We start from the raw sequence: 25,638 nt of genomic DNA on the forward strand, positions 1-25,638 counted from the left end.
ATTTCAATATTGCCCATCTGGTGATGTCCATGTGTAGAGTATTCTCTTGTGTTGTTGGACGAGGGTGTTTGCTATGACCAGTGTGTTCTCCTGGCAAAACTCTATCAGCCTTTGCCCTGCTTCACTCTGTACTCCAAGGCCAAATATGCCTATTAGTCCAGGTATCTCTTGACTTCTACTTTTGCATTCCAGTTCCCTATAATGAAAAGGATATCTTTCTTGGGTGTTAGTTCTAGAAGGTCTTGTAAATCAACTATAGTCCAATCAAAACAAAAAAGCCCAGCACTGATGAGGACGTGCAGGAACGGGAACTCACACAAATTGACAGACTGGTTTAATAACACTCAGTGAAATCTGAAAACATTTATACAGTACAACCTGGAAACATTACTCCTCAGTCTAGACTCTTAGATGTTTAAAAATGCACATGGGATGTTTAAGAGTGCAATATTCATTGCAAGATTGCAACAGTAAGAGTTTCAAACTGAAAGCAATCCAAATATCCACCCAGGGATAAAATGGAAAACTAACTTGTGGTATACTTCTATCATGGAATACTAGACAGAAATAGAAAACAATAAATCCTAGCTATACAGACATGGGTAAATCTTGCAAACAGTGTTGTGTGAAATAAAACACAAAGTCATATATTCAGCATGATTCCATTGATAAATAGTTCAAAAACAAGCAAACTATATTAAGGATGGGCCCACTGCACATTACATTCAATATAAATGGCACCTCTTGGAACAAAACTTCTGAGAGATATATTGCACAGGTGGTAAAAACTACTTTTAAAAAAATTATCAAGCAAAGAAGTGATTAACATGAATATCAAGACAGAGTTACCCCATGGGGGAAGAATGAGGTTTTGACGGGGTGCCCAGCTAATTACATTATCTATTTTTTGAGCTATGTGGTAATTTGCACAGGTGTTTGCTTTATAGAGATTCATTAAAGTGTACACATGTGGTTAATGTACATTTCTGTTTATATACATGATATTTCATAATAAGCAAAGAAAACAACAGGATCCCTTTTTCTCCTCTACTTCTATTTTTTGCCCTTAGGGGCCATTTCACTGGCTCTAAGCTCAATTATCCACATGGCTCAGGAGGGGAGGGATCAGGCTGTTTTTCTTACCTGAGTGTGAATCTCCAAGCCTTGAACTGTGAGTAGTAAATTTCTGTTGCTTTTAAGCCACTTAGTCTGCAGTATTTTATTATTGCAGCTTGAATGGACTAAGACACATTACTTATAAATAGTTTAAAAATTCACTTTAAACATTTTTATCTATACTGTCATCAACTCTCTTAACTGGACAAGAGTTGCCAACAAAGAACAACACTAGGGAGATTTACATTTTCCTTCTTTTCCTTCCATATGGCCAACGTTCCCTCCCCTCTGCATTTCCTCACTGGCAACCATAAATTTGTTTCCTACATCTGTAACTCTATTTCTGTTTTGTAAATAGGTTCATTTGTCACACTGTTTCAGATTCCACATATAAACACCACCATATGATACTTGGCTTTTCTCTGCCTGACCTACTCCACTCAGTATGATAATCTGAAAGCCCATCCATGTTGCTGCAAATCACATTACTTCACTGTTTTTATGGTTGAGTAATATTCCATTATATACACACACATATATATCATATCTTTTTTATCCATTTCCTCTATCAATGGAAATTCAGGTTGCTTCCATGTCCTAGATATTGTAAATAGTGCTGTGTATTTTTTTTCTGAGGAGAAGGGGACAGAGGGTGAGATGGCTGGATGGCATCACTGACTCAATGGACATGAGTTTAGGTAAACTCTGGGAGTTGGTGATGGACAGGGAGGCCTGGAGTGCTGCAGTCCATGGGGTCGCAAAGAGATGGACACGACTGAGTGACTGAACTGATTTTTTTTCTGATGATAACTTTTTAATTACTCAGTTACCTCCCAGAGGTAAGAAGCCAGTAGATGTGCAGAGCCTAAGCACTTCTTTACCACCTCAGGCACTTTGTATTCAGCCACCATCTTCTTTTAGCTTTCCAGAACTATCGTCCACTATGAAGTGCTGTATGGCCCCAGTTCACGTCAGCCTGGGAGCATTCTAACCCAGGGCACAAGAGAAATAAACCACAGCGTCACAGGCTCTGTTCACACAGTGCAGGATGGAGAGCAAGGGTGCATCAGATAGGGAGACGCAGAAGCGGGGCAATGTCCACAGGGATGAGAAACAGCAACAACAAGAGTAACACAGCAACTTAAGGCGAAGACGAGAACACGTTCAGTGCACATTCCACGGTTTGTGAAGTTGCTCAGTCGTGTCCGACTCTGTGACTCCATGGACAGTAGCCCACCAGGCTGCTCCATCCATGGAATTTTCTAGGCAAGAGTACTGGAGTGGGAGGGCAAGGAAAGTATGGTTAAGTATATATATATTTTGCAGTTTTGAAGGTGAAAGTCGCTCAGTTGTGTCTGACTCTTTTCTCCAGGCCAGGATGCTGGAGTGAGTAGCCTTTCCCTTCTCCAGGGGATCTTCCCAACCCAAGGATTGAACCCAGGTCTCCAGTGCACTGACCAATGTCAAAGAAAGGAAGGTGGGGGGCGGGGGGGGACAAGCAAACCCCATCAGACTTTCTGTGCTCTCACAACAATATGGGAGAAATTAATTACAGCGTACCTACTTGATACGCAATCACTAAAAGTGACTATAGGGAGCAGCATAGGGAAAGTGTTTGACATAATATGAAAGATTAAAAAAAACATTTAAAATGGTACATACAGTGATTACAACTATAAAAAAACGCATAGGAAAAAAATGTATTCAAAATGATAATGATAGTTTTAAGGTAGGATTCCAGTTTGAAAACTTAAAAATCTTTTGTTGCTGTTTAAATTTCCTATAGTATACTTATACTATTGCTTTAGTACTCTACATTAAAAATTTTTTAGGGACTTCCCTGGTGATTCTGTGACTAAGACTCCACGCTCCCGATGCAGGCGGTCCAGGTTCGATCCCTAGTCGGGGAACTAGATCCCACATGCAGGCGCTAAGAGTTTGTGTGCCACAACTAAGACCTGGCCCAGCCTAATAAATAAATAACATACTAAAAAATGTTTTAAATATAAAGCCTTTAATAATAGGAACTAAAACACTGAGCAGTTTTAGAAAATTCTCAGGTACAAAGATGCCATAAAGATACTTTTATGTCCTTTACTCTTTATTTTCTAGCAGCAGGAAGAAAATTATGACCTACAGATTCAATATTACAATGATGAATATTCTAAAGAGTTACAGAAGGAAAGGGAGAAACAAGAGAAGAAACTGGTTAAAGTAAATGCTCACCCCCCACACAACAGAAGCCCTGTGGGCGGAGCTGTTCTCTTCATGTGGCCTATGGTCACTTATTTCTCCACTCACACGTGGTTCCTAACATAATTGGTTAAGTCTCTTTTCCAAGCCCCGAACACCCTGGTTGGTTAGCATTTGTCTGCAGGCTGGAATGGTATCTTACATCCCCTTCTCTTAACACAGAGCGGCAGGCTTTAATTTGAACCATATGCCTGTCTTCTAGGGATGGTTTAAATGCCAGAGCTTTACTATCCAGTTTGAGACTTGAAATCCTTTGTTCTAGGCAAGATCAGGAGCCTGGGGCTATATAGGGCAGTGATACTGTGGCCCTAAAAGGAAGTACATCATCAAAGGGGTGTGTCTGTGTGGTAAGGGGAAAGAGGCAACGGGTGGCATGAATTTAAAAATCAGGACAACTGACTGTAACAGGAAATTTTCTTATTTGGTCTACCACCTCAGAGTAATGCCCTTGACTTCTTTTCTGGCTAACCAAGGAGAAACCCAAAGCAGATGGGACAGATTAGGGCTAGCCTGCAGCCAGCCCCACAGGGTGACAGTGTCTGTGAAGGTGGACGGCAGCACAGCTACAAGCGACAGCCAACGCCTCCAAGACTCACTCGCGCTTCATCTCACTCCCTCGCTGTGCGAAGTAAACCGCTTAGAAGTATGGGGCAGAGGGAAAAAGTGAAGCGGGAAAATAACTATTTATCCTGAATAAACAACCTCACCAGAAAATACTGTGACTAGATCCTTCCTGTTTTAAAATCTGGAAGTTTCTGAAAACTTATAACCCCAACGCTGCACTTGCAACTAGAGACAAAGATCAAGAATATAAGTAATTCTGGCCCTTGATTAACTTTTCAATGGACTAATAAGGACGGCGTCGGGTGTACAAGCTAAAAATGACTTGAAGAACCGAAGATCAAGACCTGTGAAAGAACACTTTATAAACGGGATTCAGACTGTTACATGGACTACTAAGATAGAAGTGAAGTGAAGTGAAGTGAAGTGAAGTCGCTCAGTCGTGTCCAACTCTTTGCAACCCCGTGGACTGTAGCCTACCAGGCTCCACCATCCGTGGGATTTTCCAGGCAAGAGCACTAGAGTGCGCCCATGATACAAATCATGCTTTCCCTACACAACATCACTAGACTAGGGATCATGTGACCCAACTGCTTTATCTGGAATTGAACACAAGAGTCAACTGTGAAGATCTCAGAATATTGGTAGTGACGGAAGATGAGTTCCAAAGTTCCCAGGAGTCTCCATATTAGTTTGCTCTTAAAAATGGGTCTTGGGAAGTCCTGTGTTTAGCAGTCCCTCCAACCTCTGGCTGAACTTCCTAACTAGGAGCTAATAGGGAAGTAATGCCAAAAACTACTGACTCACAGCCTGAGCATTTATACTCAAGAGAAATTTCTTCATGGGAAAAAAAAAAAAATCAAGTAATCAGCTTCTGGAAAGGGGGTGGGCATTGATTTAGTTTAAGAAACCAGAGAAGGTTGGAATTGAAGGAGATGAGAGAAAATTCTCAGGAGATTGAGAGAATATATGTGCCTTCCTGGAACGTGTTAGAGAGCTATTAAAGGGCCATTTTGTGGCTGCTTCTAGATTACACGACATACGAGGCTCCTCTGCACCCATCACTTAACCTTAGGAATCTCCTGACGCTCTGCAGCTTCCCAGCACCAGGTGTCTATGCAGTATGCTATCTCTGCGGAAAATTAAAGTTTAAAAACAAAAATGCTGAACCAACACTACATGGGTATTTTCAATGAATGACATGCATTTTCCCTCGAAGTGTTAAAATATCATAGCAGTTAGGAAAACTGAACTTGGCTATTTTTAAATGAAATAACAAATGAACCCTCTCCACTCTATTACAGACAGCACTACCCTTCTCATGAAAAACAACCCTCCCCCAACAAAACATATGGATGTGAGAGTTGGACCATTGGATGTGAGAGTTGAGAACTGGACCATAAAGAAGGCTGAGTGTTGAAGAATTGATGCTTTTGAACTGTGGTGTTGGAGAAGACTCTTGAGAGTCCCTTGGACTGCAAGGAGATCCAACCAATCAATCCTAAAGGAAATCAGTCCTGAATATTCATTGGAAGGACTGATGCTGAAGCTGAGACTCCAATACTTTGGCCACTTGATGCAGAGAACTGACTCATTGGAAAAGACCCTGATGCTGGGAAAGATTGAAGGCAGGAGGAGATGGCTGGATGGCATCACTGACTCAATGGACATGCGTTTGAGCAAGCTCCAGGAGATGGTGAAGGAAAGGGAAGCCTGGCGTGCTGCAGTCTATGGGGTCGCAAAGAGTCGGACACAACTGAGTGACTAAACCACAACAACAACCCCACAAAACATAAGACCTTTTCATCAAACTCTAGTACAGAGTAGACGTATACAGGAAAGGGCTGTACTAAGACACTTTCTGTAAGACGTACAAACAATATCCATTGGAATTCCTGGAAACATTTATGCATACTCTTATAGTCATAATTCTAAATCATATCACTTAGACAAATAAAAGTCCAATCATTCAATCAGGTAAGTTTCTAATACTGATAGGAGAGCCCACTATACAAATTTTTAGCACCTTTTACAGACCATAATGAATTAAGGTCCCCTTAAATTCTCAACAAAAACTAAAGATACCAAATAGAAATATAGTATATAGGTACAAGTTAAGATATACAATCTGATACACAGAAAGCTACTTTTGGAGAAAAGTTGGTACGATCACCTATAAGATTCTAAATTGTCACCTAGAAACTAAGTAGAATGGATTGGGAGTTTGGGATTAGTATTAGATGCACGCTATTACATACAGGATGGATAAACAATACACTATGTTGTAAAGTAATCATCTTTCAATAAAAAAATAAAAGTTCACTATAATATTATTCAAGGAAAGCAGCTTTGCCCATTTAACAAATGACTCATTAATGTATTTAAATTATGTAATGGAAGCATTTATCTAAAATTGATACGTTTAGTCTGGAAGTCACCGGCACACTGAGGTTGTGCATGCACGTGCGCTCAGTTGTGTCCAACTCTCTGCGACCCCATGGACTGCAGCCCACCAGGCTCCTCTGCCCATGGGGTCTCCCAGGCAAGAATCCTGCAGTGGGTTGCCATTTCCTTCTCCAGGGGATCTTCCTGACTCAGGAATCGAAACTGTGTCTCTTCTGACCCCTCCATTGGCAACTGGATTTTACTACTGCACGAAGCATGGGAAGTTCCACATGTTGAGATTATAAATTGAGATTACAAACGGTCAAAAAGTTTTCATGAGCTTGTATTCAGAACGCTTACATTTTTTAACCTAAAAAATAAACCCTATTATCTAAATTATTTCCATATTTTGTTTTTAAATGGTAAAATGGATAAGCAAGTTTAGCACTTCTTTGCAAATAATACACAATAATGTGGGCAGTCTTTATTCCCAATAAAGCAAACTAGATATTATATGTGTCCGTGTGTGTGTATATACAAAAAATTCAGCTCTTCAATACTTAGAAACATCTATAAAAGATCTGTGATCAATGAAGATAATCTATGACTTAGGCAAGGTTTTTCTTGAGACATTGTAGAATTATCATTTCCTTCCTCATTAATTAAATTTTTAACATAAATGTTTCTTATACTTTATATACTATCCAACAGTCCATGTAAATCTAACAAAATTTGATGAAAAACCGCACATTGGTTAACACTATCAAGGGTCCCCAGCCACTTCAACTGAGCAATAATCATGATGACTGAGTTACAAGCAGGCTCCTTAGCTCCTAGCCAGAAGGTGGACTCACTTGCTTTACTGTCACAGGCTCTCAAACCATTCCATGTAAGAGACGGGAGATCTAAATCACTACCCCATTTCTTTACCACTAATGGTGGCTCAGACAGCAAAGAATCTACCTGCAGTGTAGGATACCTGGGTTCGATCCCTGGGTTGGGAAGATTCCCTGGAGAAGGGAATGGCAACCTATTCCAGTACTCTTCCTGGAGAATTCCATGGGCAGAGGAGTCTGGTGAGCTACCGTCAACAGAGTCCCGAACAGTTGGACGTAACTGAGCATCTAACACACACACACAATTATCCCCCAAATGAATGACCTGCAATTAATAGCAGTTTGTGTAAGAGGAACCTAAAGTTGGGGAAGAAATTCTTTATTCTCCATCTCTCAAACTGGTTCATGTCTGCGTGTTCTAGGCATAATGCTGAAGTACGCCAAGAGTTATGTGAAACTATAAGCCAAATAAAATACATCTTTGGGGGGGGTATCACTTTTTTCCCTATGTTAAATAAAGTTGAATACTTTTAATATTAAAACAAATGTAGATATGACATTGAGGAGGATACAAAATGTGCATGAATTTAAAGATAAAACATGTGATTTACAAAGTGAGCAATTCCAGACTGTGTAACCAGCCCCCAACTTGCCTGCCCCCCCAGCCTCTGTGAGTTAATCTCTGTGTTAGGAAAACCAGTGGGAAAATCTGAGAGGTGATGCTTTGTACTGGTAGCATAGCTATTGTTAATGAGACCCCAAAAACAGAAAATTGGTTTTGATCCTAGCAAGGTGCAATCACTTTTCAAGATCAACAAGACCTTACACTTATAACCCAGAACTATGACTGGCAAAAATCTGCTCACTTAAATTTTAACTTCACAGAGTTTTTGTCAAAAATCAACTATGTGTACCTGAAACACCTTTTGAATGAAAGTACATTAATATTTCATTGTGAAGTTCCAGTCTTAGGAATATGATTCAGAAGAGAGAATTCCCCCAACTGCATTTTCTCAAGGGTCAATATATATGACGGTTGCTTAGCCCTGCTAGTTGAGAGTCCTCACCATTTCAGGGTGTGAGTACCAGGTGAGGCAGTATGACTCCTAGGCTCCATTGCTGCTGCTGTTGCTGCCAAGTCACTTCAGTCGTGTCCGACTCTGTGCGACCCCAGAGATGGCAGCCCACCAGGTTCCCCGTCCCTGGGATTCTCCAGGCAAGAACACTGGAGTGGGTTGCCATTTCCTTCTCCAATGCATGAAAGTGAAAAGTGAAAGTGAAGTCGCTCAGTCGTGTCCGACTCTTCGCAACCCCATGGACTGCAGCCCACCAAGCTCCTCTGTCCATAGGATTTTCCAGGCAAGAGTACTGGAGTGGGGTGCCATTGCCTTCTCCGTAGGCTCCATTAGGACCCAAATTTGGGAAAGTTCCATGGCCTGAGTCTCAATTTACTCCCTGTCAACCAGGGAGGTGTACTGAAAGATTACCGAAATAAAGGGTATTAGTATCATGACATAAAATTTTGGAGTGATATGATGAATATTGCATAACTACTTTTTCTGACCTCTCGGGGATATTCTCAATCACCAGGCTATGGAAGGAGTCTCAGAAACCAAGGTTTCCAACCTTTTTTTTTTCTGTAGGACTATATCTCAGTATATTCATACTGGGGTGAAAGGTCAGTGAAGTTATTACCAACTGTTTTCGTTTCTCACTTTTAAAAAATGAAGTAGTCTAGATCTCACTGCATTAAAGGTCAAAAATTTCCACAGTACCTTAAATCCATGCACTGTGGAAATTCTTTCCAAAATATTGGCTTTGCTGTAGCTGAACTTCAGATCTTTGCTGTCTACTGACTGCCAACTAAAACAATAACACCGGAGTGGAAACCATCTCATGGAGGCCATTCTGGGAGTCGACATTTAAAGAAAAAAGTTTCCAACTTCCTTAGGTTAAAAAAAAAAAGTTTCCACAATTTTCAAAACATTCTCATAGCATCTGAGTATTTCAAATAACTTTGCTTCATGGAATAAGCCAGCTACATTTAGGCAATCTTTTATAAATCTAGAAATTTCTCTATTTAGTTTCTAGGGACAAGAATTACAATTACTTTCAAACAGCAGTGCATCAAAAGTTAAAAATAAGGCAACAGCAGATTTCTTTGATAGCTTAATATAATCCGTCAGTAAGGAAACCTGATTTCTCTATTTCTAAACAAATATTGACTGCAAGTTCCCTCTTCCTGGCCCAGTTATATGACTGGTTACCCAGTCCCAGAAACTCTTCCTTGCTTGCATCTCTTGTGTTTGCTGCCCTTTTCTCCCTTCCCAGGTCCACCACCTGGGAATCTTACCACTTCACAGGCCTTCCCCACCCCACCCACCCCCATTCAACAAACATTTATTGAGCACCTACTATGTTAGACCATTGAGGAACACATAATAGAAATGAGCGTGGGAACTCCCCTGCTTACAGTCTAGTGGAGGAAATACCCAAGAGGACGGATATTTCCGGGAAAAGGCAGATATCTGAAGCGGCACCTTACAGACGAGGGCTAATTAGATAAAGCTACATCCCATCACCTCACTATAAGCTTTTGCTTCCTCTTTTAAACTTCTATTTCTTTTTTAGAGTACACTTTTACAGTGCTTTACGATGTTGTGTTAGTTTCTGCTGCACAGCAACATGAATCGGCTGTACACATTTCACAGGCTTTGAACTGATCTTCCTATTGCCTTCCTGTCCCCTCTCCCTACTCTCACTTTTTTATCCCCTTATCCACCCTGAGTCTGATTTATTAAGCCTAGAAGTCAAACAATCTTGCAATCCAGTATAAATACCGCCCCTCCCCACATTCTCAGGCATGCCTCCCCTCAAGTCTTCCCTCTCGCCAAGCTTTTCTGCAGACATGCTGTGTGCACCCTACTGCTGTTCACGCTGCTCCAGCTCAGGTTCCCACTGTAACCAAAATAAAGCCCCCGATCCTCACCATGGGCACAGCGCCCCACGTGAACTGGCCCAGGCCAGCTCTCTCACTTCATCCTTCCACTCCCCACCTTATTTATCATCTCCAGCCATGTGAACCTGTCTCTTATCCCCTAAACATGTTACCGTCACCTCACTCAGGCCTTGGCCTTGCTCTTCCTTCTGTTTGGAAGGCTGTGCCTGTCCTGGGTATCCTCTCACAAGGCATTTTACCACTTTCACAAGTCTTTATGAGAACTTTTTTATTTATTAAAAAAATTTTTTTTGGCTGGGTCTCGCAGTATGTGGGATCTCAGTTCCTAACCAAGGATCACCCAACCCCCACTGCCCTCCCGGCTGCACTGGCATTGTGGAGTCTTAACCACTGGACCACCAGGGAAGCCCTGTGAGAGCTCATTTGTTCATATGTTTACTGTCTATCTTCTGCCATCAGAATGTTAGTTCCAAGGGACTGATTTGCCTGCTGCTGTACCCCCAAGGTCTGCACACAGCATGTGCTTTATTAACATTTGCTGATCCTATTGGCATTCTCTCCTTGACACCTATCCATAAAGAAGTCTGCTCATCCTTTAAGACTCACCTCAAGGGCTCTGTTCTCAAAAGGATGATTCTGTGCTCGTCACTGCTATATAAAGTTCAGACCCACAGAGTTCTCGAGCACCCACTGTAGGACATGTACGTGCAAGGCAGTGGGAGTCAGACAGTAAGCAGATCTGCTGACAGGCCCTGTGGCAGTTGTTATCTAATGGAATTTTGCAAACTCAAGTGGTTTCTTCATCCTCTGAACTCTGTGGTAATTGGACTATCAATTAACATGATAATGAATCACAACGTGCTATGTAACATCTCTCGCTACTGTATCAAACTGTAATTTGGTAGCTGTTGACCATGCTGCCACCCAGGGATATGAGGATGTGCTGAGGGAGCCATGCTGTGCCTCCCCCATCTTGCATCTGCTCCTCTGTGGTCCTCACACATCTGAGGCAAGAAACGAGAAAGATTAGAGACCAAGAAACCTACTCTTTTCCCAGCGATAAACTCCATACAAGAAAGGGCTTTGCATGAGTGCTCTTTAAAAGAAATTCAAAGTTTTAGCAAGTTAAAGGTCTTTTGGAAACTCTAGTTTTCTAAACAAGCTATACTTGTATGCCAAATATGAAATTAAATGATATGTGTGAAAATGCTTTGCAAAGTACTTTTTATATGTGCTTGTCTTCAGTCCCTTAGTTGTGTCCAACTCTGTGACCCCATGGACTATAGCCTGCCAGGTTCTTCTGTCCACGGAATTCTCCAGGCAAGAATACTGGAGTGGGTTGCCATTCCCTTCTCCAGGGAATCTTCCCAATCTTCCCAACCCAGGGATCAAACCCACATCTCTTGCGTCTCCTGCACTAGCAGGTGGATGCTTTACCACTGAGTCACTGGGAAAGCCCACTTTTTATATACATAAAGCATAATCTCATTGTAGTCTACGCATTTGCTGCCCAAATAAGACTGTAAATTCTTGAGGGAGGGAGTATGTTCTCAGCCTTCTTTTCTCTGTTCCATGATAGTGGAACATAAAGCCTTTGTTAAGAACCGTAAAGATTTTAGATATCCACTAAAAATTCTTAGACTTGGCCATTCTGTCTTTCAGAAATAAAATTTCTTTATTCTGAAAACAATCAATGCTTATTCTGGATTGCTAATGATAGAAACACCTTTCAAATAATCCTACAGGAGATAGGTTTGTGACCAGCATTAAGAAGAAGCCTTTTTAGATTCTAAAACCAGAAAGACAACAAAGTATTCACCTGGGCTTCATTCTCTCTAGAACTAGCATAGAACAAAAATTCACAGCTAAGAGTTTAATCACAAAAACTCTTAAACCATGGATCTTTTAATGCCTGTAACTTAACCTCAGATATGCAGATGACACCACCCTTATGGCAGAAGGTGAAGAGGAACTTAAAAGCCCTCTTGATGAAAGTGAAAGAGGAGCGTGAAAAAGTTGGCTTAAAGCTCAACATTCAGAAAATGAAGATCATGGCATCTGGTCCCATCACCTCATGGCAAATAGATGGGGAAACAGTGTCAGACTTTTTTTAGGGGGGGCTCCAAAATCACTGCAAATGGTGGTTGCAGCCATGAAATTAAAAGACGCTTACTCCCTGGAAGAAAAGTTATGACCAACCTAGATAGCATATTGAAAAGCAGAAACATTACTTTGCCAACAAAGGTCTGTCTAGTCGAGGCTATGGTTTTTCCAGTGGTCATGTATGGATGTGAGAGTTGGACTGTGAAGAAAGCTGAGCGCCAAAGGATTGACGCTTTTGAACTGTGGTGTTGGAGAAGACTCTTGAGAGTCCCTTGGACTGCAAGGAGATCCAACCAGTCCATTCTAAAGGAAATCAGCCCTGGGTGTTCATTGGAAGGACTGATGCTAAAGCTGAAACTCCACTACTTTGGCCACCTCATGAGTTGACTCACTGGAAAAGATCCTGATGCTGGGAGGGACTGGGGGCAGGAGAAGAAGGGGACGACAGAGGATGAGATGGCTGGATGGCATCACCAACTCGATGGACTGAGTTTGAGTGAACTCCGGGAGTTGGTGATGGACAGGGAGGCCTGGCGTGCTGCGAGGCCTGGGGTCGCAAAGAGTCGGACACAACTGAGTGACTGAACTGAATTGAAATTTATCTCTTGTGTCCAGGAAACACATATTCTGTTGAAGAGGGCAAGTATGGGCTTTTATACCTACTAGATTTTTACAGCAGTACCAAGAGTATTACATGTAAACTGTCACATTACTTCATAGGAAAAGTAAACAAATTCCCGCAAACACAAACATCCCTAGAACAACTTATTCATCTAATTTTGTACAGGATACATGACCTTTTCATCGAAACCACTAGGTATAAATAATGGCCTTGTGGACACAGGGTGGGAAGGGGAGGGTGGGACAAACTGGGAGAGTGACAATGACATGTGGACACCGCCATGGACATATATGCGTTGCCATGTGCAGAGCAGAGAACTGGCGGGAAGCAGCTGCGCAGTGCAGGGAGCTCAGCTCTGTGATGACTTAGAGGGGTGGGATGAGGGGGTGCGAGGGAGATGCAAGAGGGAGGGGATACATGTATGCAAATGACTGACTCACTTCCTTGTATAGCACTAACTAGCATAACACTGTAAAGCAATTATATGCCAATAAAAAAAATAAACCACTACATAAATATTGACATAAGGAAAACAAACTCCTTAGATTTCCAAATCTGAATTTTTATTAATTCCATGTTAATTTGCTACTATAACATACACGATTCTTTTTAAATGAGGTGCCTAAGACTAACAATATTTTAAATAAAACAAAAAAATCCTCTTTTCTTTCTCCTGTGTTTCTTTTTATATGGTAGTTCTTTCTTACCAAGACTTACAGTAATTTGTCAAAAAGACTATTGAAAAGATCAAGGATCTGAAAGTTACTTTGGGCTTTGAGAATAAAAACTGATTTCATTACTTATCTGACTGTGTCCCGTCACAACCCTCCAACACACCTCTCCAAAACTATTCATGCTGTGGTCAGCTTCAATTAGAAGCATTTCTCCCTCTGGTCCACTGAACTCAGAGAAGGCTTTGGGGGTGAGAATGGGCGTTCTGTCTAACACGTGTAGGAAGAGAAGCTTGGGCAATGACTGAGAAACTTGAGTAATGACAGCATGCAGGAAAGAGTGCAGAGACAATGTCCGCCAGCTTAGAAGAGCACAGAGCCACCATGCTCATTTAGTCTCTGCTTTGCAGCGAAAACTAACAACAAAAACAGAGCCTTTACGTGAGTGAAGTAAAAATCCTGCCAAAATATATGTATTAATACACAGCCCAAAGCTCAATGCCAGCATCCCTGGGAGTCTATAATTACACATCAGCAGGTAGAAACTCATATTGTGACTACATGGGTTTAACAAAGAAAGCTTTAAAAAATCTCCTTATCCAAATATTTGTCAGTAGAGACCCTAAATTCAGTTGTCACCAATCCCTGCTTTAACACCTGGCTTTTCCATGCAAAAATTAAAAACCATACAAATTGCCCGTGTGTGTGTGTGTGTGTGTGTGTTAGTCACACAGTTGTGTCCAACTCTCTGTGACCCCAGGGACTGGGGCTCACCAGGCTCCTCTGTCCATGGAATTCTCCAGGCAAGAATATTGGAGTGGGTCGCCATTTCCTTCTCTAGGGCAAATTGCCCTTAACTAAACCAAAATGGTTCTAAATTCAAAATCAACAACAAAAAAGCATAACAATTTTTTCTTGATCTTTGGTCAATAGAATAAGACTGGAGCAGAAAACCTGGGCCTTTTTTTTACTCACTACCTTAATTGCCAATCCAAAGAGCCCTACAGTGACATCTGTTACAGTGACATCTGTTACAGTGACATCTGTGGCTGGCTGAGTAACAGCCCTTCAAAGGTGTCCCTGTCCTAATCCGTGGGACTTGTGAACGTGTTACCTACTTTCGCAGACACGATTAGGTCAAGGATCTTGAACTTCATTTATTTAAAAAAGGATCTTTTTTTTTAAACTTCATGTATTTATTCATTAAAAACTTTATTTATTTATCATTTATTTGGCTGTGCTGGCTCTTGGTTGTGGCACTTGGAATCTTCCATCTTCGTTGCAATCTGTGGGATCTAGTTTCCTAACCAGCGGTGGACTGTGGGCCCCTGCACTGGAGTGTGAAGTCTTAGCCCCTGGACCACCAAGGAAGTCACTAGGTTAAGGATCTTGAGCAGGAGAGACCATCCTGGAGGGCCCAATATAATCACAAGGGTCCTTTCAAGAGGGGAAGAAGGGGGAACATATTAGGAGTGAGAGATGTGACAACGGAAACAGGAGGCGGAAGGGTGATGTGAGAAAAGGGCTGGAGCCAAGGAACACAGGACTCCAGAAGCTGACCAAGGGAAGGACACGAATCCCCGAAAGCCTCTAGATGGAGCCAGTCCCGCCCCACCTTGATTTCAGCCCCACACGACTCACTCCAGATTCTGGACCTCTAGAGCTATAAGATAATACACTTATATTGCTTCAAGCCACAAAGTGTGCAGTCATTTGTTACATCAGAATAGATAATTAACACAACATTTTATTATACTTTTAAGGATTGTGAAGCTTAGTAGGTATTGTTATCATTAATTCAACTGAAGCTACAATAATGACAAAAGAGAGTTTGAAATTGTGAGGTCTTTCCCCCTGCCCAGGCTTGTGAGAACTGTCGGCATCCAGAGGGCTTTAAAGAATATAAAACCGATATAAGGGCAAAGGAAAAACTTAATTTCATTTAAGAAAAAGAAAGTATCTAATTCCTGTCTACTGTATATTGAGCACATATAGGACTCAAAGAGCTCACATCTGAAAAGTTCTAATCAGCCCAACTCAGATAAACATAAGGCTAGGTGAATTCCAAGGATGTGAAAGCAGAGCCTGGAAAGGCGGCAGTTATGTACACAAAAGAAACTGTCAGAAGAATCACCAACCTACATACAGGGACTCTGACCTCTCATGTATAATATAAACTTGAATTCTGAATTACCATCTGGTTAAGGAGGGAAATCTTTAGAACTGTTTCTTACTTAGGTGTTTTTTTCCTTTTTTTTTTTTTTAATTTTTATTTATTTATTTGGCTGCTCTGGGTCTTAGCTGTAGCATGGGGGATCTAGCTCCCTGACCAGGGATCGAACCTGGGCCCCCTGCACTGGGAGCTCAGAGTCTTAGCCACTGGACCACCAGGGAATTCCCGTGTTTCTTACTTAGGTTTTTAAAGACAGTCATATTCTAGCTACACTTCTGTTTTCTATATGAGACTCCCTTCCTTTTTTTATCTGGGAGATGAGGGACATAAAGTGTAATACCAAAAACTGTCAGAAAACAAAAATGGCTTATTTTCATATCTATCGTTTCCATGTAGATTGCAGTCACTTTCTTCTATCAATAGGTGGTGAGCTTGCATTGGTTAGGCAAATGCTGGCAGTTTACGAAAACTGAAGTATGAGGAGACTGAGGCAGTGAAGAGTGCTTTTTCAGGCACTGTCAGGTGAACAGATGAGTGAAATTTGACGATGAAAAGAGATGGATTGCCTTTAAACCACAATAAGATCTATTCTTAAAACCACAGTCTTAAGAATAAGCATGGTCTGTATCAGCAATGACACAAATCAACCTTCTCAAGTGAGGGTGGGCATACAGTTTTATAAGGTCTGCTTACTACTTTATTCTATGTTGTATTCCTTACTCAAAAATCACTTTTTCTTTTTTCTCCCCAACCTAGCTGTATCAGAAACTATGTGAAAAATTTACATAAGTGTATTTTGAAAGTTCATTAATTTTCAAGCGACACACACACACACAAAATCCTTTACAACACTTCTTTCTGAATAGATAGAAACAAGACAATCCCTTGCTTTAAGAACCTTGAAGGAAAAGCTCCTTTATTCCTATTGCACTCCTCAGCACACTTCTCACCTGCTATCTTGATATTCAGATTGGCGTCCAGGAGCAAATTTTCAGCTTTTAAGTCACGATGAACAATGTTCCGACAGTGACAAAAATACACGGCTGCCACGATCTGTTTGAACTTGCGACGGGCCTCCTTTTCTGCCATCCTGCCATGGGCCACCAGGTGGTCTGTGCCAAAGAAGAGTACCGTCAGTTCTCGTTGGGGACTGGTGTGATTTCAAAAGGTAGACAGAGGAGGGCTGCAAGTGGGCCCAGCACAAGAGTGAGTCAAAGAAGTGACACAAACAGATGGAACGCAATGCACTCGCAGTCTTGATTCGTATCTATACAGTTCATTAGTAATCAGACTCCATCAAGCGTAAATCCCATTACACACAGAAGAGCACACTCACCCTACCATAAGAAAGGGAGAGTTGTGAGGGACACGCGTAATGGTTTTCTTCAAGGATAGTAATACTCAACACCTTCCTGTTCACAGCTCCATTGCAAAAGTTTACAATATACACAGCAAACATGCACATGAGATAAGTATCAGTATCAGCAATATTTCCTGTGCTAAAGAGTGAGTCAAAAAGCAGAGTCACAGTAATCAATCGTTTTAGGAGAGAACAGACAGAAATTAGTCATTGCTAAGGGGGGAAATCCTGCTTTATCTAGGCCTCTGTTCAGGCTGATCTCTTTTGCTCTTAAGTTTTACAACTTGACATAAAAATGTATGTATTTGGTGACTATTCTCTGGAATGTACAGCAATATGCCTGCATCTTTACATGTTCATTTACTGTGCTTACCCAATATTTTAAAACTGTGTTTTGAAGCTTTACTGATAACACCAATAGAAAACCAAATGAAGTTTCTACCACTTTAAATGAAATAACCCCATTGGCTATGTTGCTAACTAAGGTACAACAAAAGAATTTACATGTGATAAACTTTGTGTATCTCTAAATCAGGCTAGCTACTATGTTTAAAAAGGAATTGGTTGATATATATCATAAGTTCTATAACTTTTTTCTAATCATGGCAGTAGGTTTATATATTAAACCAATGACATGCATATCCTAACCCAGCTCTTCGTCTAACAACAAATACGGGTCATGACAGCTGATGGGATTAGAAACGTTAGTGACACAGTTTGCTCTGTTTGAAATCTGTAGTAGCCTCTCAGCACTATCCTTAAACCAACTGATCCAGCTTGGGAAAAGATGCATTTGCCATCATAAGCATCCTGAGATAGTGGGAAAGTGAAAAATTAGACAGCATAAGTGACTACATTATTGTTTGTTTTCTAATAGTAGTTTCAGTAACACTACCCGATTGTTTCGGCACCATATCAAAACCCCATGGGACCAGTCAGGTATTTCTTTCTTTCACCACAGAGAAGAACTCTGAAATAAAATATATGCTCTAGGAAAGACTAACAAGATTAAGAGCTTAGGACAAGAAATGGGGGAAGAGGGTGTAAAGAAGAGGGGGAAAAATAGTAATTCATCTACACAGCAGATTTTCAAACAATTCGAACAACATTCTGACACAAAGAAGATAAGACTTTGGAGACCAAATACAACAGTAATTTTAAGAACAATGTTATAAGCAGATTATTTAAATTATTAAGGAAGACTCCTCAAAGAAGCTGCTATAATTGTTAAGAGTTATCAATGACCCACACATAAAATCTCTTAAGCGTTTCCCTCAAAAACAATCATTATTATGGCCAAGATTACCAATTTAGTAGAAATAAAGAGAAAACAAGAAGACTTTAGCTTAGATATTAAAAGGACTAGGATACAGCTTTCCACCGGAGTTTGGAGGTGGTGATAAATGAGCTCACACATTGGTATGTTTAGGCTTCTGGTATGATCTGTCAAATGAACTTCAAACAACACAAAAGCCTCAGAGAGGGACAAGGAATGAACATAAGCTGCTGAAGAACTGGACATCCATCAGAAATGGACACCATGCACCACTGCAAGAGGCCATTCTCTAACAGTACCTGCTCCTTTGACCCACTACTGCTCTTAATCCAAGGCCTAATTATTCTAATAATGTGTTTTAGCTGCTAAACTATCTAATTAAAGAGCTTTGAAGAGACAGCTATTCTTGAGAAACACAAAAATAAGCCCTTATGAAGGTTTACCATCAGAAGCTCATTTGGCCAAGCCACCCATTAATTAAAATGCCCAGGAGACATTCATCTGGCAGTAAATACTAATTACCAGAACACATCAAAGAGCTTCTTAAACACAACAGAATGATTAATTTAGCCATTTCCAAAATAAGTGATTTTCTTTTATTAAAAATAACTCTTTATATTTTCCAAGTACTTTGTTTTCCTAAAATGATTGGAAAGTTCTCAAAAATGTTACACAGGCCAGGAGCTGGTGGAATGCAGACTAATTCTGTTTTATCTCTAGAATGACACATTGGTTGTCCTTGGATGAATCATTTATACTGCCAATATCTCTTATCTCTTGATCTGCTAAACAGAAATTCTGTTACATGCTATGGCCAAAGAAACAACAGCATATTTGGGAATATACTCGTACTTTGACTAAGAGTTATCATATATGACAAAATTTTAACTTCCAAAGACATTTTTTTAAAAGCTATTTAAAAAAAAAATTCCACTCAATACTACATAAATGCTATTTCAGCATTTGGTTAACAGATCGTAAGGATCTTTGTTTAGGATACTGTAGTGCTCGAAACTGATTTTTATTATTATACACCAACTGTCAATGTTACATGGTTCTGGTTACAAGGTATCTGTGACAGCACACTGGGTGAAACAGCTTAAGTTATATAGCACTTTCACTAAAGAAGGCTTCCCTGGCGGCTCAGATGGCAAAGAATCTGTCTGCAATGCAGGAGACCTGGTTCGATCCTTGGGTTGGGAAGATCCCCTGGAGAAGGAATTGGCAACCCACTCCAGTATTCTTGCCTGGAGAATTCCATGGACAGAGAAGCCTGGCAGGCTACAGTTCATGGGATGGCAAAGAGCTGGACATGACTAAGCAACTAACACTTTCACTTTCTTTCCCTAAAGATATCTACAGTATCCCTATAGCTATGAATATAAAGATACACACAATTTACTTTTTTAAAAAATATGTTAGCTGTAAACATCAGATGTTTTTTCTGAGCCATTGTGTTTGATGTTTAAGTTTTTTTGGGTAGTGTTGTGTTCTTCTCCACATATTGGACCTTCATACTGGCTCAATGTCATTCAGACTTCAGCCTCTGCTTTTATTTTTGCCCATCTTATTACCACCACTCCCCCCCACCTACCAACCCACAGTCCTTGTTAGTTTGCTTTCAGTGTAAACCTTAGGGTCTAGTGGGTGTGCCAGGAAGCCAACAGCCTGCAGTGGTTTGCAGTCCCTGCTGAAATTGCCTTTCAGCTGCCTGCTGACAAATGGCTGCTTTATGTTCATGACTGCTCCATAGGCAAGTAGCAAAAATTCTTCCAGTTCAAATATGATATTTAACTTTTAGCGAAGAAACCCAGAGCAGGAGGCCAGCCTGGACTTAACACAAAGTCACAGCACTGGAAAACACACTGGGGTAATTTCAGAAGGCAAATGATATAAAACAGCTCCTGAACCACTTCAACATTCAAAGTAAAACACATTTTGAAACTTGTCAGGAGACACCCAGTTGCAAGGAACTCTAAAGAGTTGTTCTGCTTCTTCTGGACAGCTTAATGAGCTAGTTCTCCGAAATACTGGGCAAGATCCCACCCACACCACTAGTCCCAAGCAACCCACCCTGCTCGGACACTAGCTTCCTATATTCCTAGACTCGTGCCCCCACCCACTCACCCGAGTCTAGACAATAAGCAATCCGTCACAGTAAACTCCTTTTCACCATCAATTAACTACTAATCTACTTAGTTCCCACTGTACCTGCAAATTTAAAGGTATCCTCTATCATAACTTCAATCATTTCAACCCTGACAAAGATGAAGTGACTCTCAATTAGAAGGAGAAAACAGTTCTCCTGTTTTCTAGCTCTTATTACAAGAAATCTATGAAATAAAAACTATAAAAACAAACAACAAAAAAGTAAGGAGTCTAAGTTGTCTTTCTCACTTTTCAATCACCACAAATCACTTGGCACTGGGTTTCTATAATCTTTTTTATCTGTTTTTCCTTACAAAGTTAAAAAAAAAAAGTTAGTGACACTAAGGGATTTATATACCTCATGAAGAGTATATTATTAGAAGCAGAGGGAATGAATTCTGAAGTTTCAAAAGTATTCAAGCACCAGCATTTATAAAGTTTGCTTCAGAACTGACTGCTTGTAATTTTGTCCCAACCTGACTCAAGAAGAAATATCTTGTGGTACATTTAGATTCTAACCTTTCAAAGAGCAAAAATACACACAAGGCAGTCTTAACGCCCCTAGACCAGCTCACTCGAGTGTCAGAGGCATGCCACTAATGGGGTAGTGGTGGGGAGCCAACATTTCTTAAAATAAGTCACTTTTCCACTATAAACAGACAGTGTCTCCATTTGTCTGCTAGGTCTGCGACTCGTAACTGACCCAAACGCTAGCTGAAAATGAACATACCCTGACAGCAGGTCAAGCAACAGGGCAGAGACTTCTCATTTTTCATGATGAAGAAGTAACTCAGTCTTGAATGGGGAAAAGGTGGCTTGTGTGCTAAGCTCGGTGGCTACCTGCAAGGATCTCTGCCCATTCCAGACTAACCACAGCTAGCAGTTCTTTGCTGTGCTACTCGGTTCTATCATTTCTTCTTTCTACACCCATGGAAACAACTTCCTGTTTATCAAACACACGCTTCTTTCCAAAAGAGCCAAGGCGAGGCGAAGATAACCCAGCTGCCTGGTAGCAGGTTAACAAGAGTGCACTCACTTAAATATCACACTGTCCCTAACCCTTGGGCGCCCTGAGCTGCCAGGCACTAGAGGAAGAGGGCCTGTTATTTGCTTTTCCTTGACAAGAATCCAACTACCTCATACTTCTCTACTTGTTGCTTCTTTTTCTTACCATCTCTTTCCTTCATCCTTCCAGCGGTTCAAGCCAAAAACCCCGCTGTTGTCTTTCCTTCTCTTTCTCCCATTCCTCACATCCAGTCCACAGCAGATTTTATAAACTCTGCTGTCAAGATACATCCAGAACTCAACAACCGTCACCCCTATCCCCGCCCTACTTCAGTGCCACCAATTTAGTCCAATAGCCATTATTGCCCTCTGGATTGCTGCAAAACCTCAGAATAGTTCTCCTAAACAGTACCCCCGATTCTGCCCCCGGCCCACCGCTATCTACTCGCAAAACGACAGCCAAAGTAGCAAGCTTTTTTCCCTGACCTTTTCTTTTGAAATAATTACAGATTCACAGAAGCTGCAGAGATAGTACAGAGAAATCCCATGTATCCGTCACCCCATTTCCTCCAATAGTCCAATCTTGTGTAATTACAGAACGATATCAAAAGCCAGAATTTGACATGGTTGGAACACGTGTATACGCCGATGTCATCTTATCATACATACAGATTTGTGGAACTACCACTGCGACCAAGATAAATAATTATTTGGAGTTACTCATTACTAAGTATTCTTGCAGGTATAAACACAAAATGCATACTACTTTTTTCTGTCTATCCCAAATACTAAACCTTTTGCTTCAGTGTTCTGAGAAAACACTTTTTGTGTGTGACACACAGCCACAAGATAAGCTTTAGTTCTAAAAGTTTTAGGCTAGAACAATTTCTAGTTTTTCCTATGCTTCCTTACTACATAGAAAAGAGACCTTTGCATTTGAGGGATGCTTATTAATTATAGATTAACACTAGGAAAAACCATCAGAGGATAGACTATAAACTTTCATAAAAACTATTTTTTTTTTTACTCTTTAATTTACCACTAACAAAGTCTGTAAACTAAGCATAGTTTATGTTAAGGCTATTAAAAATAAGCCAAGTCTAGCTCATTCTTTCAAATGATTCTTTAAAATCACGTCTCTGAAACTTTCCCTAACATACTCATCTACCCTAGTAGAAAGTGAAAGTGACGTCGCTCAGTCGTGTTCGACTCTGCGACCCCACAGACTGACTGTAGCCTACCAGGCTCCTCCATCCATGGGATTTTCCAGGCAAGAGTACTGGAGTGGGTTGCCATTTCCTTCTCCAGAGGATGTTCCAGACCCAGGGATTGAACCCAGGTCTCCTGCATTGTAGGCAGACGCTTTACCATCTGAAGAACTGGTCCATATTTTATATCAAATGGCATTTAGTCCATACACTCTGTAACATCAGTGAGCAACTGTATTACAGCTGTTTCTCAACATGTATACCTCCTCCTCTAGACCAGGGCTTCTTTCTTTTTTTTTTACCTGAGTATAACTGCTTTACAATGTTGTGCTAGGGTCTGCTGCACAAAATGTGAATCAGCCGTAAGTATACATACATCCCTCTCTCTGGAGCCTCCCTCCTACCCCACCACCACCCCTCTAGAGCACTGAGCTGAGTTTCCGGTGCTATACAGCAGCTTCCCACCTATCTATTTTGGTAGTCTACATATATATAAAACAATGCCACTGTCTCAATTTGTCCCATGCTTTCCTTCCCCCACTGTGTCCACAGTCCCTTCTCTAGCTCTGAATCTCTATCCTGCCCTGAAAATATGTTCATCAGTACCATTTTTCTAGATTCCATATATATGCATAAATATAAAATATCTGTTTTTTTTTTATTTCTGACCTACTTCACAGTCTGTATGACAGACTCTAGGTTCATGGATATTTAGCAGTAAAGCGAAGTCATCAAACTGTAATTTTTTAAGCATTAAGCACAGGCAGCTCCCTCATATTTTCAGCAGGTTGCAAATATAAATGCTAAAAAGTCTGATATTAAGAAAATAAAACAAAAAAATGAAGAACAATGAATAGGAAATTAATTAGAGAAGGAAATAGGTTATTTTATGAAATTCTGTAATACTTACTGACTTGTCAATAAAGCCTTATAAAACAGCTAGTTTTTCTAACCAAAGGGAGTAAATAATTTATATAACTAATATAAACTATAAACTAATTTATATAACTAAAACAGTATTTTAGTTATAAAAATATATAGAATGCTATGAGGATTAAATAAGAAAAGCATGTTACAACAGCCACCACCCAGCACATAGCAATGTATTCAAATAAACAATGTGATAGTGTTCTCAAACATGTGGGAGGCTGCAAGCTAACACATGTAACACCTAATATCTAGTACATGTTGCTGTTTGGTTTCAGTCGCTAAGTCGTGTCCAACTCTTTGTGACCCCATGCAAGCCAGGATTCCTGTTCTTCACTGTCTCTCAGAGTTTGCTCAAACTCATGTCCATTGAGTCAGTGATGGCAACCAACCATCTCATTCTGTTATTCCCTTCTGCTCCGGCCTTCAATCTTTCCCAGAATCGGGGTCTTTTCCAATGAGTCAGTTCTTCGCATCAGATGGCCAAAGCATTGCAGCTTCAGCATCAGTCCTACCAGTGAATATTAAGGGTTGATTTCCTATAAGATTGACTGGCTTGATCTCCTCGCAGTCCAAGGGACTCTAAGAGCCTTCTCCAGCACCACAGTTCAAAAGCATCAATTTTTCAGCGCTTAGCCTTCTTTATGGTTCAACTCTCATATCTGAACATAACTATTGGAAAAACCATAGTTTTGACTAGAAGGACCTTTGTTGGCAAAGTGATGTCTCTGCTTCTTAATACATTGTCTCGTTTTGTCACAGCTTTCCTTCCAAGGAGCAAGTGTCTTTTAACTTCATGGCTTCAGTCACCACCTGCAGTGATTCTGGAGCCCAAGAAAATGAAATCTGCCACTGTTTTCATTTTTTCCCCATCTATTTGCCATGAAGTGATGGGACTGGATGCCATCAGTTTTTTGAACGGTGAAGTTTAAGCCAGTTTTTTCACTTTCTTCTTTCACCTTCATCAAGAGGCTCTTTAGTTTCTTTTCACTTTCTGCCATAAGGGTGGTATCATCTGCATATCTGAGGTTGTTGATTTTCTTCCAGCAATCTTGATTCCAGCCTGGGATTCATCCAGTGTGGCATTTCTCATGATGTGCTCTGCATGTAAGTTAAATACTCAGGGTGACAATATACAGCATTGACATACTCCTTTCCCAATTCTGAACCAGTCAACAACCATTTTGTTTAATGTCCGGTTCTAACTGTTGCTTCTTAACTTTCATACAGGTTTCTCAGGAGGCAGGTAAAGCAGTCTGCTATTCCTATCTCTTTAGGAACTTTCCACAGTTTGTTGTGATCCACACAGTCAAAAGCGTTAGTATAGTCAATGAGGCAGTAGATGTTTTCTAGAATTGTCTTATTTTTTCAATGATCCAGTGGATGTTGGCAATCTGATCTCTGGTTCCTCTGCCTTTTCAAAACACCGCTTGTACATCTGAAAGTTCTTGGTTCACTTACTGCTGAAGCCAAGCTTGAAGGATTTTGAGCAATATCTTGCTAGCATATGAGATGAGCACAATGGTGTGGTAGTTTGGACATTCTCTGGCATTGCCCTTCTTTGAGATTGGAATGAGATCTGACCTTTTCCAGTCCTGTAGCCATTGCTGAGTTTTCCAAATTTGCTGGCATAATGAATGCAGCACTTTAACAGCATCGTCTTGTAGGATTTGAAATAGCTCAACTGTAATTCCATCACCGACATTTGCTTTGTCTGCACTAATGCTTCCTAACACCCACTTGACTTCAAACTCCAGGATGTCCGGCTCTTGGTGAGTGTCCTCACCATCATGGTTACCCAGGTCATGAAGACCTTTCTTGTACAGTTCTGTGTATTCTTGCCACCTCTTCTTAATCTCTTCTGTCTCTGTTAGGTCCTTACCGTTTCTGTGCTTTATAGAGCCCATCTTTGCATGAAATGTTCCCTTGGTATCTCTAATTTTCTTGAAGAGACCTCTAGTCTTTCCCATTGTATTGTTTCCTCTATTTCTTTGCATTGTTCATTTAAGAAGAAAATGAACAATGCATCTTTTCT

The 25,638-nt window shown here is 40.7% G+C and overlaps 1 protein-coding gene across 3 annotated transcripts in view; it reads right to left on the reverse strand.

The window, feature by feature from the left end:
• The window catches only part of SIK3 (SIK family kinase 3), a 261,453-nt gene that overhangs the window by 63,343 nt on the left and 172,472 nt on the right, over nt 1-25,638 (reverse strand). For all 3 annotated transcript variants that reach the window (XM_052652235.1, XM_052652234.1, XM_052652236.1), the window contains exon 4: nt 16,630-16,791. In XM_052652235.1, the coding sequence (XP_052508195.1) occupies nt 16,630-16,791 (162 nt within the window). The remainder of the gene's footprint in view (nt 1-16,629; nt 16,792-25,638) is intronic.

Source organism: Budorcas taxicolor, chromosome 15 (assembly GCF_023091745.1).
Source record: "Budorcas taxicolor isolate Tak-1 chromosome 15, Takin1.1, whole genome shotgun sequence".
Taxonomy (NCBI): domain Eukaryota; kingdom Metazoa; phylum Chordata; class Mammalia; order Artiodactyla; family Bovidae; genus Budorcas; species Budorcas taxicolor.